The 16,220-nt window shown below is 57.4% G+C and overlaps 1 protein-coding gene across 1 annotated transcript in view; it reads right to left on the bottom strand.

Moving 5' to 3' along the window:
• Positions 1 to 16,220, bottom strand: part of Lama5 (laminin subunit alpha 5) — a 39,180-nt gene that overhangs the window by 4,509 nt on the left and 18,451 nt on the right. Inside the window, exons 20-61 of the mRNA XM_055595914.1 lie at positions 16,073 to 16,172; positions 15,779 to 15,935; positions 15,500 to 15,638; positions 15,197 to 15,339; positions 15,013 to 15,119; positions 14,786 to 14,939; positions 14,333 to 14,493; positions 14,148 to 14,256; positions 13,624 to 13,721; positions 13,342 to 13,543; positions 13,066 to 13,192; positions 12,424 to 12,563; positions 11,872 to 11,987; positions 11,575 to 11,786; positions 10,973 to 11,177; positions 10,650 to 10,794; positions 10,338 to 10,478; positions 10,067 to 10,228; positions 9,779 to 9,880; positions 9,606 to 9,689; positions 8,171 to 8,401; positions 7,380 to 7,493; positions 7,086 to 7,213; positions 6,793 to 6,873; positions 6,482 to 6,696; positions 6,161 to 6,261; positions 5,777 to 5,957; positions 5,540 to 5,689; positions 4,889 to 5,040; positions 4,706 to 4,816; positions 4,386 to 4,497; positions 3,713 to 3,883; positions 3,322 to 3,518; positions 2,925 to 3,041; positions 2,608 to 2,762; positions 2,229 to 2,370; positions 2,047 to 2,149; positions 1,619 to 1,729; positions 757 to 936; positions 535 to 683; positions 272 to 448; positions 38 to 174 (exon numbers count right to left, since the gene is read on the bottom strand). Of these exons, the coding sequence (XP_055451889.1) occupies positions 38 to 174; positions 272 to 448; positions 535 to 683; positions 757 to 936; positions 1,619 to 1,729; positions 2,047 to 2,149; positions 2,229 to 2,370; positions 2,608 to 2,762; positions 2,925 to 3,041; positions 3,322 to 3,518; positions 3,713 to 3,883; positions 4,386 to 4,497; positions 4,706 to 4,816; positions 4,889 to 5,040; positions 5,540 to 5,689; positions 5,777 to 5,957; positions 6,161 to 6,261; positions 6,482 to 6,696; positions 6,793 to 6,873; positions 7,086 to 7,213; positions 7,380 to 7,493; positions 8,171 to 8,401; positions 9,606 to 9,689; positions 9,779 to 9,880; positions 10,067 to 10,228; positions 10,338 to 10,478; positions 10,650 to 10,794; positions 10,973 to 11,177; positions 11,575 to 11,786; positions 11,872 to 11,987; positions 12,424 to 12,563; positions 13,066 to 13,192; positions 13,342 to 13,543; positions 13,624 to 13,721; positions 14,148 to 14,256; positions 14,333 to 14,493; positions 14,786 to 14,939; positions 15,013 to 15,119; positions 15,197 to 15,339; positions 15,500 to 15,638; positions 15,779 to 15,935; positions 16,073 to 16,172 (6,019 nt within the window). The remainder of the gene's footprint in view (positions 1 to 37; positions 175 to 271; positions 449 to 534; positions 684 to 756; positions 937 to 1,618; positions 1,730 to 2,046; positions 2,150 to 2,228; positions 2,371 to 2,607; positions 2,763 to 2,924; positions 3,042 to 3,321; positions 3,519 to 3,712; positions 3,884 to 4,385; positions 4,498 to 4,705; positions 4,817 to 4,888; positions 5,041 to 5,539; positions 5,690 to 5,776; positions 5,958 to 6,160; positions 6,262 to 6,481; positions 6,697 to 6,792; positions 6,874 to 7,085; positions 7,214 to 7,379; positions 7,494 to 8,170; positions 8,402 to 9,605; positions 9,690 to 9,778; positions 9,881 to 10,066; positions 10,229 to 10,337; positions 10,479 to 10,649; positions 10,795 to 10,972; positions 11,178 to 11,574; positions 11,787 to 11,871; positions 11,988 to 12,423; positions 12,564 to 13,065; positions 13,193 to 13,341; positions 13,544 to 13,623; positions 13,722 to 14,147; positions 14,257 to 14,332; positions 14,494 to 14,785; positions 14,940 to 15,012; positions 15,120 to 15,196; positions 15,340 to 15,499; positions 15,639 to 15,778; positions 15,936 to 16,072; positions 16,173 to 16,220) is intronic.

Raw genomic sequence — 16,220 nt, 5'->3', positions numbered from 1 at the left:
AACATAAGTGTCTAACCTCTCCTCAGGGTATCCCTACCTGTCAATGCTGACGGCTGCAAACTGCTCCCCAATGTTCTCATCAATGCTGAGAGTTGTAGGGCCAGCTTTGCCTAGCCTGTACACCCAGTGCACCTTCTGATTGCGCAGAGACACCCCCATGTAGTCCCCAGTGGCCTATGGTGGTGACCAGAAGACACAGTTAGGATGGGACCAAACACCAACCATTTCTAACTTGGGGTCCAGTATGGCCCATCCCCCTCCTGCCTGGTACCTGGCGGCTGCCCATGTACAAAACAAAGCGGTCTCCAGTGTTCTCGCCAGGTGCTGGTGCTGGCACTGGGCTCTGTATGTAGAACTTGAGGGCAGTGTAGGCAGCAAGGTCAGCAAGGTCTCGTGGGGTACGCAGCTGCACCCCTGAACGCCCATTAAACTTCATGGACACCTTGACCTGGGTGTGCAGCACATGAGAGTTTACTACCCAGCTTCCCAGGTCTGCTGGTGCTGCATACATCCCTAAGGTGAGACTCCTCCCACCTTGTTGGCAGCACTCCGGGCTTGGGCGATGAGCTTGCGCACACGACCAATGTTGGCAGACAAGGCCAGGCTGGCGTTATGCACCACACGGTTCTCCAGACGGCTCAGTTTGGCCAGCAGCTGCGGCAATGTCTTCTCCAGGGTGGACACTGCAGGAAAAGTGGGCTGAGAGATTTGTCTCCCAAGCCTCGGCCCCTAGGAAGGCAAGGACCACTTGCTCACCTGAACTGCTTGCATCACGCTCCACCTGGCCCAGGTTCTGGCCTCGCAGGCCCCCCAACTGGCTCTGCCATCGCTCCACATTCTTGTGCATGTTCTGAAGCTGGGACTGCACATGGGTGGCCGTGTCCCGGGCTTCAGCAGCCACAGCCTTGGCATGAGCAATCTTGTCACTGGTCTCACCTGCAACAGATGGAGGCCATGCCCAGCAGTGGCCAGCTTCATGTTCCTAGGCCCCCTCTATTGCAGACACCCACCCCCAGATAGCATAAGTCCCATACTTGCAGCTCAATACATTCAAAATTCTGCCCAGACTCCTCTCCTTGACCCTGTGATCCTCTCACCTACGGACCACCATTAGTTCCCAAGTCTTGCCCAGCTTCTAGATTTGGGCCCAGGCGTGCCTGGGACATTTTGGTGGCCACCACAACTGGGTCAGACCATGTTCTTGTCAGCTCTGAGCCCTCTGGGAAAGGCAGCCAGATGAACCCCACTCTGACCTCGGTGCTCACTGACCAGCTTTTCCAGGAATGCCTTCTCCTGAACCAACGGGCTCCTCCAGACGCACTCCTCTATCCTCCGGTGCCTACTCCACTGTGCTCACCCCATGATCTCACCCATGACTTCACCACGGTCCAGCACTCTCGTGACCTGCTTATCTGCCAAGTGCCTGCAGGCCACTGTGTTGGTGACCTGTGCCTCAGGTCACAGGCACAACCCCAGGTGCCCAGGCTGCACTTTGGGGTGGGAGGCTTCTCAGACACTGACCACAGCATGGACTCATCAGGTATAAATGTGTTCCACTCTCATAAGGCATTACAGGGTACAAAAAGGTGATGGGTAGGAGCAGGGATAAGTCACATACTTGTGTCCATGGCCAGCATGGCTTGTGCCTCCTGGATCTGGGCTGACAGCTGGTCCTTCCTGGCCCGGACATCGTGAAGCTGGGTTCCTGCAGCCTGTAGGCGGCCCTGAGCTGTGGAGGAGGAGGCAGCCTCAGTGACAAGGAGTTCTACCCAACCCAGCAGGCCCATAGGTGGACTGAGAACAAAGACAGGGACCTTGAACTTCATTCATCCTTCTCTGGCTGTGGTCTCTTGGCCTACCACCAAGACAGGCAGACATTACCCCACCCCACCCCTCACCCCAGAGTAGAACTACGGAAGAGAAGCCACAGAGGGCAGTCACATTTAGTGCCTATTTGATTCTCACACTGAACCACACTACAATCGTCCCAAAGCTACATGGACGTGTCCCGGAGATCAATATACCACCAAGGATCTAGGTACTCACCAAGGCCCAGTCTCTCCTGGTACCCAAGGACGGTCCTCTCCAGTGCACTGCTGTTGGCTAACAGCTGTTGGGCTGCAGCTGCAAGGCCCCGCCTCACCACCGTCTGCAGAAGATCAGAGCTGTTTACACTCGGCTGTTCATAACGCCGGGCTCCCGTGAGCCACTGATGCCCAGGAGCTCACCTCCCACGTGCGGCTGGCCTGCCTCAGTGCCTGGCCTGAGGCATCCTCAGCAGCCTGAACGGCCTGCAGGATGCTGCTGTAGGCATTAGAGGCTTCCACAGCCCTTTGAATGAAGCGGTCCTGATTGATGCCAAGGATGATGCTGCAGGAGGGAAGGAGGATCATGGGATATGTGGGCAGGCGTGCTGGCCGCATCGCAAGACGTCTTAGCCCTTTAGATCTGCTCCTTTCGGCCAAAATGTGGGCCCCAGGCTACAAAAAGCCTGGATCCTTTAGGAATGATGATTTCCCCTCCAGGAGCCCTCCCATACCTGTCACTCTACCGAGGGCCAATTGCACCCACAGGCACCCAGGCTGCACCCTTTGGGGTGCCACACACCCAGACAGGTTGATCGCCAGTTGATGCAGCTTCTGAGCGTGGGCCTCTGCAGCCTCTACCAAGTCCACCTTGCTACTAGCTGGGGAGAAGGCCTCCATCTTCTTCAGTAAGGGAGTCCAGGCTCCATCCAGGCTAGCCGCCAGATGCTCTAGATCCTGAGGTGGGAGAAGGGCTTTATTTTATTACCCTCCTAATTTGGGACCCCAGGACCAGGTGGAGCTCTGCATGCAAGTGAGTCCAGGATCTCTCTAAGCTGGCAGCAACTATAAGTCTTGGAGGGAACTAGCAAGGGATGAGTGAGGTAGGGCTGTATTTACCTCCTTAGCCTGGTCCATGCCCTGTAGAAGCTCAGAAACATGGCCCAAAGTGAGGCTGGCAGCCTGAAGGGTGGCCTTTAAGGTGGCATTATCCTGGGATAGCTCCTGTTTCCATTGCTTAGGACAAAATTGTAGGACAATAAGAATAAAGGATGTATTGGGGCCCTATGCACCATAGGGTAGGAAGGATGGGGTTGGGGAGAACAGGGGAGAGAGGGCTGAGAGCAGGCAGAGGATGGATGACTGGGTTTGGGAGAACACTGGGGAACAGGCGGAAAGGACAAAGTAGAGAAAGGGAGGACAGACATCAGGGAGAGGAGGGATAACAGGGCCAAGGCCTGGAGAGGAGGAGGGCAGGAGAGTGGCAAGGGTGAGAGGGAAGAGTGGATATACTTACCAGGGCTTCTTTCAGCCGCTCCTGGTTGAGGCTGTTGAGTTCATCAGCCTCCCGGGTGGTATTGACTGCGTGGTTCAGGGCCTCACGGAGGTCCATGAGGCCAGCCTCATACTGGGCCAGCTGGTCCCGAATCTGTGTGGCCAATGACTGGTTCTCCTCCCATAAGTTGGTGAGCTGCTCCTGTACACGAGCCATCACTGGCCAATACCAGAGTAGGAAGGTGGTCACTGTGGTACCTAAACCCCCTCATGACCCCCGGTCTCTGCCTAGTGCCCATCTTGCCCACCCTCTGAAGCAGGCCAGGTGCTCTTGCTTCACACTGACTTTGGCCCCACAATCCCCAGGCCTTGATCCTAAGCAGCTCTGCCTAACAGGGTTTGGCCCCACTCACGCCTCTGGGCTTCTGTCAGTTCGGCCTCTGCCACTGCCCGTGGGGCCCCCAGGTCACGAGTCCGCATTTCCCAGAGTAGCCGCTCCACTTCAGCCAGTGCCCGGCGCAGCTGCTCACCAGACGGTACCGAGGCATTGTCTGGGGACACTTGGCCTATTCGAGATGCCAGCTCTATAGAGAGGGGATTGTCAGGGCCTGGAGCTGGTCTCCACTCATCTACTTCCAAGCCTGAGACCCGCCCAAGGCATTTCAGCAGGCCACCAGCACACATCCCAACAACTCTTTAGAGGCTCCTGAAGCCTCAAGATTAGAACCCTGTCTGCCTCTCTCTCCTAATCCTGACATGCTGGATCAGCCAGCCCACTCCCTGGCCTTCCTCAAGCAGAAAGTTCACTTTTCTTCCAATCCTTTGGCTGTGTCAGGTCCTGTCATAAGACTGGGAGTCCCAATTTCTTCTCAGTCGCTGCTCTGTCACTAAGGAGGTTTGTGAATGACACCGAGTGAGGGTCAGCCCAGTTCTATGGGATGCAATAGACCCTAACCAACTAGTTACTTTCCCAGAGGATAAACATATTGGACCCAGCCAGCTCAAGAGGAAACTTCCAGGAGGCCCTGGCCCCTCCCCTCCCAAGTAGTCCTCCCTATACTGGGCCCATGCATCAGCCAGCCCTACCACTTAGGTAACGGTCCACAGCATGCACAGTCTCCAACAGCATCTGTGCCCGGCCCAGTGTGGCCTCTGTGTTGTCCAGCAGCTGGGCCGCCCGATCTTGGACCGCTGTGGCCTGTAGATACAGTTTCTCTGAGCTGTGGTGTTTGCAGGCATATGACTCGTGCATGGGCAGGGTGGAAAGGGTCGCCCCAGGGATGGGAGGAATGACTAAGAGTACTGGGGGAAGGTGGCTTTGGTGTCAAGAACTGAGGAATCCTGGGGGTAAGGGCTTCCTGAGGAGAGGCACCACAGGACACTGGGATGAGGTTCATAGATCTTGCCTGACTGCCTAGGCGCTCAGCATCCTGTTGAAGGCTTGCACTTTGCTGCTCTAGAGTCTGCAGCTGCTGTGCTGTCTGGTAGCGGGGTCCCAGTGGGCTCCGGAGCTTACTCTGTAGGGGGCGGAAAGTAAGTACCACATGGCCAGCTGGAGGAGGCAGGGAAGGCCAATGGGCACTACATACCTGCAGGTCAGCAATGGAGGCATTAAGCTTGTGCAGCCTGGCCCAGGCTACGGAGCTGGCATTGATGCCCTGCAGCTGATCACGGATGGAGGGGAGGAGGGCACCAGCCCGCTCGAGGTCATCCAGAAGCAGGACCACACAGTGGTCACACACTGTAGGCAGGGGAGAGTGGGCACCGAGGACCTGGGTTAGCCAGGGATCACAGAGCCAAGGGAAGAATGGGCCAGCACCAGGCTTATAGGGAATATCGAGTGACTGGGTCAGGACAGGAATTAATCGGGAAAATGGAGTCAGCATAGGGACAGAGAAGCATAAGAGGTTAGATAAGAGGTCAGCAAGGGCATTCCCAGGTCCAGGTGAAGGCCCTCATCTGCTCAGGAGAAAGCTGGCCTGAGTCTATGGAACACTCCATTAGGGAGAATCCTGGGCAGTGAAAGTTCACTGATGGGGCAGAGCTCCAACTGGAGTAAGAGGGTAGATGTCAGGTCAGCATGGAGTCGTGGGAGTCCCTCAGAAAATGGAGACAGACAGTGGGGTCCTTCTGGGGTGCTGAGGTTACTTACTACAGGGAAAGAACACAGGTCCTGACAGGCCTGGGAACCCCACATACCAGGCAGAGAAAAAAAAAATGAAGAAAGAGTGAGAGCTCACCTTCACAGTGTATGCCATGGGCCCCAGGCCCGCCTGGTACGGGCACCTGATACTGCTGGCTACAAGTGTCACAGCGCTCTCCACTGAGCCCTGGGGGACAGGTGCAGCGGCCTGTGTGGGGGTCACAGTGGCCTCGTGGACACTGGCAGCCTGCAGAAATAGAGGTAGGTAGACGTGACCGTAGGTGTTCAAGGATGCCCGCCTCGCCACCCAGCCTGCCCACACTCCTGTACTCACGCCTGCAGCCCTTCTCCGGGAGGCCCCAGTAGCCAGGGGCACACTCTCGGCACTGGGGTCCTGTGGTCCCTGGCTGGCAGTGACACTGACCGCTCTGAGGGTGGCACTCAGAGCCCTTGGCAGCTGGTCCACAGGCACAAGGCTGGCAGCCCTGGCATTGCTCAAAGCCGAAGTGTCCTTCCTGTGATATACTCGCAGTCACAGCCTAGCCAGCAACAGCACCCTTGGCCAGCCCTGGAAACCTGGGCTATCTCAGGCTCCTCAGGTCCAGCCAGAATTCCCCCTAGCCCATTCCTGTACAGGACTCTCCCTCATTACACCTCCTCCACAGGCCTGTTCCCTCCCTCTAGCCTGCCCCATCCTCGGGCCTACTCCCAGCCCTACCAGACAGCGGTCACAGTGTGGTCCAGTCACGCCTGCCTTGCACAGGCAGCGCCCACTCTGAGGATCACAAGCTTCTGTCCCACATGGGGAACACTCGCACCCTGCAGAAAGGAAGGGCTATGACATCTGCCCTGCCCCACCCCCTCCAGTCCTTCCAAGCCTAGCCCATTGCTTCCTGCTTTCCCCATTATTTGGTCCAGGCCTCTTATACCCCATAGTCACAACCTCATGGGTCCAGTTTGGTTCTCCTCCCTGCAAGCCCTACCCTAAAGGCAAGGACAGAGTCTGACCATGACGCATCTCTTCCCACCCAGTGCTTACTGGTGCAGTTGCCGGGCAACAAAGCATTGCCATAGAAGCCAGGGGCGCAGCTTTCACAGTGGGGCCCGGTGGTGTGACGGAGGCAGCCTCGACAGGTGCCTGTCAGCGGGTCGCAGTCACTGAAGATCATGTTGGGGTCTCCATTGCCACTGCAGTCACAGGGCTGACAGGAGCTTCCCAGCACCAGAGGGTTTCCAAAAAAGCCAGGAGCACACCTAAGGATGGGTGACCAGGACAGAGGAGGCAGTCAGGATCTGGTGGAACCCCTCAGGGTACCCTGGAGTCTGTACAAATGAACCCTGCCTAATTACCGCTCACAGGAGGCCCCAGCATAGCCTGGTCTGCAGAGGCACTGGGTTCGGCCGTTTCTTATGATGCAACCATCTGCAAAGCTGTGAGGATGAGACAAACAGTTGCTACATACCAGCACCTCTCCATCAGAGCTGGCACCAGGGCTGGGCTTCCCATCAGCTCCCATCAGGGATGGTACCCAGGGCTGGAGTTCCCACCCACTCCATCAGGGCTGGCACCTGGGGCTAGAGTTCCCACCTAATGGGCCTACCCCAGCTGCTCAGGGGCTGCAGAGGAACCAGGAGCTACTTACTTGTTGGAAGGTACTGCTAAGGGGCAAGGGCAGCTCACACAGGGAGCTGCAGGGTCATTGGGATCACTGCTCACGAAGCCAGCCCTGCAGCGCTCACACTGGTCCCCTTCTGTATTGTGCTGGCAGCCCTGGGGTACAGTGGGAAGTCAGTGCTGAAAGCAGAAACACATCCCCACCTCACCCCCGACTCCAGGTACTCTGCCCTAAGCCAGCCCTGGGTCTGGGGCCTCAGCTTATCTGAAACCACAGGTCCTGGGGTCTTCCTTGGTTAGCTGGTCTCCTCAGAGTACTTACCACACAGGTGCCAGAGCCAGGAAGGCATTGGTCCGAATGGCCATGGCAGTGACAGGGGACACATCGGCCCAGGAAAAGACCTTTGGTGTCCCGGTAATAGCCAGGGGCACATTCCTGAGAGAAGACAGGTAGGGCATTAGTGATTGAAAACAAAAACAAAAACAAAAACAAACTGTGATGCCAGCCCCAAGGCTGGGCGGACCAGATCGGTAGGTCACACGTCAGCCTCTGAGGACCTTCATGCTCCAGCAGGGGCTGCAGGGACAGCACACCCAGGATCAGAGGGAGCTGGATGCCGGAACTGCTGGCCATGCCTAGCTGCTGGACCTCCAGACCTGTGGACACAGTGCCACACACAGACAACATGGCTCGGGAATGACTAGGCTGTGAGGCTGGTGACCAGAGCTGCCTTCTTTCTACCCCAAACATCTTTTTCTAGTGGTGGTCAGTCACAAACCTTCCCCAGGTATCATGATCATGCTAGCCTACTCAGAGCCACAGGCAGATGGACACAGGTGAGGGAGGAGAGGGTGACAGCTGGAAATCAGCGTGGACCGCGGATGATGGCTGTGTTGGGGGTGCTGGGTGAGCAGTGGAGAGGCAGGCAGTGATGAATGGCGGGGAAACGGGCTGACGATGGAGCAGCTAACTGAACAAGTAAGAAGGCTGTCAGGGTAGCAGAGAAGAAAACATGCTGCTACCCTGAGAGTAGGGACCAGAGGCTGACCCAAGCATGCTCAGGGCCTATGGTGGGCACCTTCATGGCCAAGCACCCGTCCTTACCACTCTACCTGGCATGAGTCTCCACGGTAGTTGGCAGGGCACATGCACAGTTCGACGTTGCTGGCTGGAGGGCCCCTGCCAGCCTCGCTAGCCACCTCTAGAACCACTCTACGCAAGGAGACCGTGGCAGAGGTCTGGGAGAAGAGCGCTCGGATCTGCAGCTGCTCCAGGCCAGCCAGCACCATCATAAGTTCTTCTCGGGACACTGGGTTGTGAGTCTCCGAGTGCCGGAAGTTCCCCTGTGGGGCCGAGATAAAACCTCAGCTGTGGTGAGGCACCCGGCACCGACTGCAGAACAGACCCTCACAGAGAAGACAGATCTTGGGGGTAGGGGACCCCAGCGGTCACCCATGGTGAAAAGGAGAAGCTGGGCTCCTACGTCACACCACACAAAGTCAGCTCCAGGAATTTAAATATGCAAAGAAAAGAGTTTCTAGAAGAAAACATAAATGGGTCTTTTCTGATATCAGAGACAAATATTTTCACAAACAAGACACAAAAACTGAACAAATGTGAGAACTTAAAACTTGGTGAATGGGCTGGAGAGGTGGTTCAGAGGTTAAGAGCACTGGCTGTTCTTCCAAAGGTCCTGAGTTCAATTCCCAGCAACCACATGGTGGCTCACAACCATCTATAATTAGATCTGGTGCCGTCTTCTGGCCTGCAGGTATACCTGCAGAACACTGTATACATAATAAATAAATAAATATATTAAAAAAAAAAAAAACTTGGTGAACTTGTGACTATCAAGAATCTGTTGATCAAAGGACATTTTAAAAGGAGTTTTTTGTTTTTTTTTTTTAAAGATTTATGTATTTCATTTATATTGTTACTTTGTTTGCATATACACACCAGAGTAGTGCATTGGGTTCCATTACAGATAGCTGTGAGTTACCATGTGAGTGCTAGGAATTGAACTCAGGACCTCTGGAAGAGCAGCCAAGTGCTTTTAACCACTGCGCCATCTCTCCAGCCCCTCAAAGGACATTTTTTAGAAAAAGAAAGTTACAAGGCCAATGAGACAGCTCAGCGAGTAATGAGTAATGAAGCCTGCCCTCAAGCTGACAAGCCGAGTTCAAGCCCCAGGACCCGCATGGTGGAAGAGGATAACTGTTGCAAGCTGCCCTGATTCCACACTAAGTGTAACACGCTTGCAGGGGTATGGAGCGGGTCCTGATGTGCTTAGAGTGAAGCCATCTAAAAAGCAAGGGAGACCAAGTCTGAGACAGATGGGCAGCACCCAGACAGCTGAGGAGCCCCAGGGGCCTCACACTGTGTTTGGGGGTTTCACAACCAGAGATGACCCTCTCGTGGAGGATCAGAAAGGAAGCCCACCAGCCTCTGGCCTCTTCTAACACTGGCTGTTGTCCATTGTGGGATCAGTAAATACAGTGACTATGGCTCCTCTGGGCCCGTCCTGGGGTCCAGGCCGGCTCTGCTCACCTCTACCAACTGCAGCTGTACCCGGTGAATGTGGCCAGGGGGAGGGTACGCCAGCTCCAGGAAGGCGATGCTCATTTGGTTGCCCTGCAAGCCAAACACGAGGGCCGGGTGAGTGCTGGCAACTGGGCTGGCTCACTATTGCAGCTGGCCACACCAGCCCCACTCAACCATACCTGCAGCACCACGTCCGGCCTGCTCTCATAGGGAACGAAGACGTCGCCACGCTGGGTCTCCGAGTGCAGCTCATAGTGGAGGGTCCCACCGTAGGAGGACACCTATGAGCACAGTGGGAATGGACTCCCTCTTTTCCACATCCATTTCTTAAAGCGCCCTCACCGGGGCACACCGCAGGCTCCCTTTACAATGCAGCTGCAAGGTCCCTGGGTTTAACCTCCTTGTCACCCACTCTTCCCCAGTACTCCAGGGCACTTCCTGCCCTCAAACCAAATGGCCCTGCTTACCCTGTCTCCCAGGTAGGAGGGCGGGGCTTGCCAGTACAGCTCCGGAAACGTGTCAGCCACAAGGCGCAGATCTGCGTGCAGCAGCTCCATCTTGGGCCGATGCTCGTGAGGTACCACCTGGCGGTCACTGCTCAACAGCACCCAGCCCTCCATGTCCACAAACTGGAACACACACACACACACAGGTCACACGGAGTGGAAGTGCAGCCCCGCTCCGCATTCCAAGCACCTCTGGCGGTTTCCATCTCAGTCCCAGGCTAGGGCGGGATACCTCATGGCGGGCATGGTTAGAGCTCCCACAGCGCTCAGTGGCCCCGAAACAGAAGCAGCGGGTACAGCCCTTGGGGTTAGCAGCGTCCAAGGAGAAGGTCCCCAGGCGGCACTGGTCACACCTTGAGCCCTGTACGTTCTCCTAAGGGCAGGGGACAATGAAGGTCAGCTGGCTAGGCGTTGAGGACCAGATGCCAGTTTTACACCTTGTCCCCAAAAGCTTCCAGGAAGCCCCACCTGCCCAGGAAGGCTGCTGAGGACAATGGTGCATGAAAGAGGCCTAAGACAGTGTCTGGACCAAGCCCCTGCTCACCTTGCAATGGCACTGGCCTGTGAGGGGGTCACATACGCTAGCCATGGTGCCTGCCTCATGGCAGTCACAGGGGTGACAGCTGGGATAACCATAGAAGCCTGGGGCACAGGTGTCACAGCGACGCCCAGCTACGTTGGGTCGGCATCTGTGTGTGGAGAAAGGCTAGATGAGTGCTCCTCTAGCCCTGGGTCATCCAGAGCCCATAGGATCTCGGCCAAAGAGCTGCCTTCTGAGATGCAGAGGGGCGGGTTGGTAGGTGATGAGGGGCAGTGCTCCCCCTGACCCAAGGTCCCACAAGACTGTGGGATGCTGCCCAGACTCACTTGCACTGGCCGCTGTCCATGTCACAGGTGGGGTCCGTCAGCTCCTGGACACCGGGCCCTGAGCAGTTACACTCCTCACAGCCAACCAGGGGATGGCAGCCAAAGCTCTGTGGCTGGCAGACCAGGCAGTCGGGGGCAACAGTGCGCGGCGGACAGATACACTGACCTGTGAGCTCATCGCACAGGCGGGCACCGCAGTCACAGGCTGTTGGGGTGAAGATCCTGGGTTGACCCTTCTGCCTCATTCAGGACCCCAGGTGCAGCCCAGAAGGATTTGACAGGGAAGGTAGGGACACCCGCCACTCTAGCCCCACCCTTTCCAGGCTCCCGCGCCTCACATAGCTCTTTGACACGAACAATCATTGTGGCATTGTCAGGGGCTACTGGGCACCCGCTGCTACCTAGAACCTCTTACACAGGCCCACGAAGCAAGAGTATTTCCGCCGGGCTGCTAGCTGTCTGAGGTGCATGTCTAAAGTGACAGGGCTAGTCAGCTAGGCTCTAGAATGTCCCCTCCATCACATGCGCCCTGGGTCCTGGAGCACCCCACCCCCCAGGAATGCAGCACAGTGGTTTTGATGTCCTGAGCACTGGGTACTCACGCCTGCAGTTGGGGAAGCCCCAGTAGCCGGTGGCACAGCGGGAGCAGTCACGGCCAATGACGCGGCCCCGGCAGGGACACTGGCCCCCGAACGGTTCACACGTGGGGCTTATGGCACCCACCTCGTGGCAGCCACAAGGTAGGGCCCCATTATTGTAGTAGAGAGACAGGGAGGTGGCGGCATTGCGGCAGAACAGAGATGAGCCGCTGGGGCTGCAATAAGGAGCAATGGTGAGGCTGGCTCCTGGCCTGCCCCCTGTGCCCAGACCCTGGCCTGCCCCAACCCACATCAGCCCACCTGATATGGTAGCCATTGGTGGCACAGTGGCTGATGAAGTCGTAGGATTTGTCCAGGGGCTCCTCATGGAGGTAACTGGAGCTATAAGCATCCTCAGGGACGATGAGTATGTAGTCCTAAGGGGAAAGACCTAGTCACCTTTGGGCCTATCTGGGGGAGGGCAGATAGAACCTGCTGGCAGGAACAGGTAATGGGGAGCCCCCTCAGATGGCTAAGGCCAGGGCATGGCAGTCCTAGTCAGGCTCTTAGGCTACTCAAGAAGCAAGTGGGTCTTGGGCTGGAGACAGTGAAGAAATAAACAGCCATGCAGCTAGTGTTGTTCATGTCCTGCTCTTTCCTGTTACCCAGGCTCCACCTCCTTCTGGGGAGATCCCTCCACCAGTGGGCTTAGTGGCTCGGCTCTCAGGGACCCTCCAGAGCCTCATAGGGTGCACCTGTGACGGGGGGTATACCCTGACAAACAGGTGACACATTCCAGCTGAGACCCACAGATACTCTACAGGCCTAACAGGAAGACCACTCGGCAAGTGGGACGCCAGCCCTAGGCCTCACCAGCCAGAGCCACCGGCCTTCCGGCACACGCACGGTCACGGTGAGCTCGTTGTCTGTAACATCCAGCATAGTCTGACCCTCGCACAACACCAGGGTACGGCAGCCATAACCATGTGGGCAGAAGCTGGCATTGGCGTGGCCTGGCAGGGGGGTCAAAACGGGAAGGTCAGGCCTCCAATACTGACCACTCTAGCTGTGTGGCTGCTCAGTCCTGGCTGTGGGGCAGTTAGAGATGTGAGGGGACACAGGCAGGGCAGGCCTTGTGCTAAGAACTGCATGTGATGGCGCGTCACAGGCAGAGAGCCTATCACAGCCTTTGAGAGCAGACCTCGCTCTTTGTGAATTATGCATAGCCACACATAATCACCCCGACGGGTGACCAGGTCCGTGGCCATACATGATCTACCCCATGTATAAGTGACTGGGCCCCCGCCAAGAATCTTATAAATAAATATTTGTCTCACCACTCCTGACAGAAACGAAGAGCCCTAATCCAGGGAACAGGTGTTAGGGTAAGACTTCTGAGAATCGGGGGAGATGGGGCGGGGCTGCCCCTCACTGTGGCCATAGAGCACTCAGTTTGAAAACTGACAGCACCCAGGTTATGTTCCCTTGTCTCTTGTGGTACACCCCACTACTTACCCTGCCAGACACGGCCACCGTTGATGAGGACCTCCACAGGGAAGGTTGGGTACACCGGCTGGTAGCTGTGCAGCAGGAAGGCATAGCGGCCCAGGGTGGGCACCTGGGTGGTGAAGACCACAGTGCCCTGCAGGAAAAGTCTCCAGTGAGTGGCCAGAGTGAGGTACAGCTTGTCACACTGCTGTCTAGGCATCTGTCATGGGGTGGCAGGACCCAGAGCTCTGCTCCGCCTCATGCCCATTCCTATGAGGGCTTCTGTGTGACCTCGGCCCTCACCTGTGGGTGGCGCAGCAAGGTGGGCTCTGCGTTGGGGTCCACAGCGGTTGGAGGGCGAGGTTGTGGTCCAGCTGGGGGTGCACCTGGTGTGAGCTCCTGTGACTGGGTCAGAGGCAGGTCGGGAGGCAGCGGCAAGACCTGGCAGTCCTTAAGGATGATGGGCTGTGGGGGCTTCGGAAATCGGGAGGGCAGGCAGGAAGAACTGGGAAGTGCGGTGAGTGAGTACGCTCTCCTGGCCAACAGGTCCCTGCTTTCCACCCCAGCCACTCCCAGCACCACTACCTGCCGGGGTTGAAGGTGCCATGGCTGCTCACACAAAAGACTCGGGGCTCCACAAACTCCGTGCTGAACTCCTCCACAGGTACCAGGGTGACGCTGTGCTGTGGGCAGAAGGGCGATACTTTGCTATGCCCTAGACAGCTGAGGACAGTCGAGGTGGGGTAAGGAGGGCAGATCACACAGTTTAGATCCCAGGAGCCCAGAGCCTAGCTAGACTTAGAGCCACTCCTGTCCTCTGCCTGGAACCCAGACTTGGGTGCAGAACTGGTGATGGAGTCTAGGGCTTGTTCTCCAACCCTCATGGTACCCCGATCTGCTCCTCCCATCTCTCTCTATCTTGGGCTCCCTCAGCTCAGAGGCCAAGAACAGGTCCAGGTCTGCACAGGCCCCATCCCAGGCAAACAGCAGTAAGCAGGGACAAACTACACCACAGGAGTTCCTGGGACCCACAGTCTCTGTCCTCTTTTGTACCTACGTAAAATATTCTGGACGCACATGCCTCAGGGCAAGGGCTCAAGGGGCTTTACCAGGAAGAAGTTGGCCTGCTCGGCAGTGAGCCGGATGCTGGCCTCTGAGTCCAGGTGGAAGGTGGCCACATGATGCTGGCTATCCCGAGCTGGACCCCGGCACAGGGAGCTGTGGGAGGGACAGACTATAGATAGAAAGCCCTGGGTGGGATCCTCCCATCAGCGATTTCCGGTTCTAAGCTCACCTGTACGGGCAGGGGTGGAGGTTGAGCATCCCTTGCTGGGGGCCTCTCTGAGGGGTGTGCACAGCCACACCCACCTCCTGGTGTGAATCCTCACTGACATACTCCACCACCAGAGCATATCGGCCTGGCTGAGGCACTGCCATCTCAAGCTGGATGTCCACCTGGGGGAGGGCAGGGGTGAGCAGAGGCCCACGGTCCTCATCCTCCCTACAGCTGCCTATAGCTAGTCTTGGAGGTGCCCAGGGCATCTCCAAGCAAAAAGAGAGGGTTGATCCAGGTCATGGAGGGAGCAGAAAAGCTGGGTGAGTTTCTCTTCACAGCCAGTGTCCACTGGGGACAGCAGCAGCGACTCTGGGCCATGCATGCCAGCTCCATCATCTCACAACCTCGCCTTGCACCCACTCTGCCACTGAGACAGGCACCCCCTCCAGTCCAAGGTCCTCAGATACCCACATCACTGCCAATGCAGGTCGCCAGCAGTGGGTGTGAAGGGCTGAGCTGCTCTGTGGGACAAGGCCTTGGCAGACTGTTGTCACGGCGACAGAGGGCGTCAGTTCCAGCCGCTGAAGGGAAGCCATCCAGGGGTAGGTGAGCATAGAGGAGGCAGCTGGAGAACAGAGAGACCAAGGTCAGCGAAGGTCCACACAGGATGCAGCCCCCATCGTCCTGCAGGCCCTTACTTCTCTATGGATTGCAGAGCCGAGGGGCGGTAGGTACAAGCCTCGGTCACACGATGCTGGAGGAGAGCCGCCTCATAGTAGGTGCTGGGCAGCAGGACCACGTAGTCCTGGGAGAGGCGAGAGGTGAGTATAAAGGCTCTGGAGCCCGAGGGCTGCCCCGACCCTGCCATGGCCCTTGTCTCACCAAGAGTACACCTTCAGCCTCCACCAGCAAGGCCCAGATGCCAGGGTTCAGCACAAAGGGTTCCCCAAAGCCCCTCTGGGGCACAGTGACAAAGGCAGGCTCTGTGCTGGGTGGGAAGGCCACTGGCTGGCTCTGCTCGGTGCCTGGGTAGGGAGGGCACGATGTCTGGGCTCAGTCCTCAGGCCACCCCCAAGCAACGTACACCCCACACCCCCCCACGGGGTGGAGGGCCAGGATGAACATGGCACAGTTGGGAGGTGGAGCACGGGGTAGAAAGGGAATGGGCAAGCAGCCTCTACTCACAGTTGGAACAGCTAGAAAACTTGCCCTCTTCATGAACGGAGACCTGCCCATTCACACTCTGCGGTCCACGGTTGACATAGCGGAAGACCAGACGAAACAGGTCGGGGGAGGTCACATTCAGCCTGGCCACGATCCTGGGCTGTGGTGGGGTGGGGGACAACAGGGTCACTGCTCTGGCCCACCGATCTGGGTCCCATGATCCTGATGTGTTGCTTGCTCTGCCGGCCACCCCAGGGGACCCAGCTGGACCAAGCCCTGGGAGGGGACAACACAGTCTACCTGGATAGCCGTCATGTGTGCGTAGCCTCTCCAGCTGAAGTTCTCAAACTCCAGAGGATTAAAGCCAAAGCGTACAGCGTGGCCCTCGGGGGTGGCCGCCTCCTCCAGCTCCAGCCGCATGTGGTGTAGGTCCGGCAGGTAGTGGTCCTTCGCTGGCCTGCCATGGCACAGGTGTCTGAATGGGACAGGCACTGGCCCTACACGGCCCCCCGGGTTTCCAAAGGGTAGCTGAGGACCTCGTAGGCGCCTGGCAAGAACATCCTGGGCCCCACCCAGCCCCAGCAAGGTACTTACTGGCTGCAGGTGGGGCCCTGGGTGTTAGGGCGGCACCTGCAGGCACCTGTCCTGGGGTCGCAGCCCTGGCCTAGGGCACCACCAACATCACATCGGCAGCCTGCGTTGGGAAAGAATCGAGTCAGAGGCTGCCCAGCCCTCAGTGGCC

This window comes from Psammomys obesus, unplaced genomic scaffold (assembly GCF_907164565.1).
Source record: "Psammomys obesus unplaced genomic scaffold, mPsaObe1.curated_primary_1811, whole genome shotgun sequence".
Lineage (NCBI taxonomy): Eukaryota > Metazoa > Chordata > Mammalia > Rodentia > Muridae > Psammomys > Psammomys obesus.
Note: the sequence above shows the minus strand (reverse complement) of the source record. Positions and strands in the feature narration are given on the sequence as shown.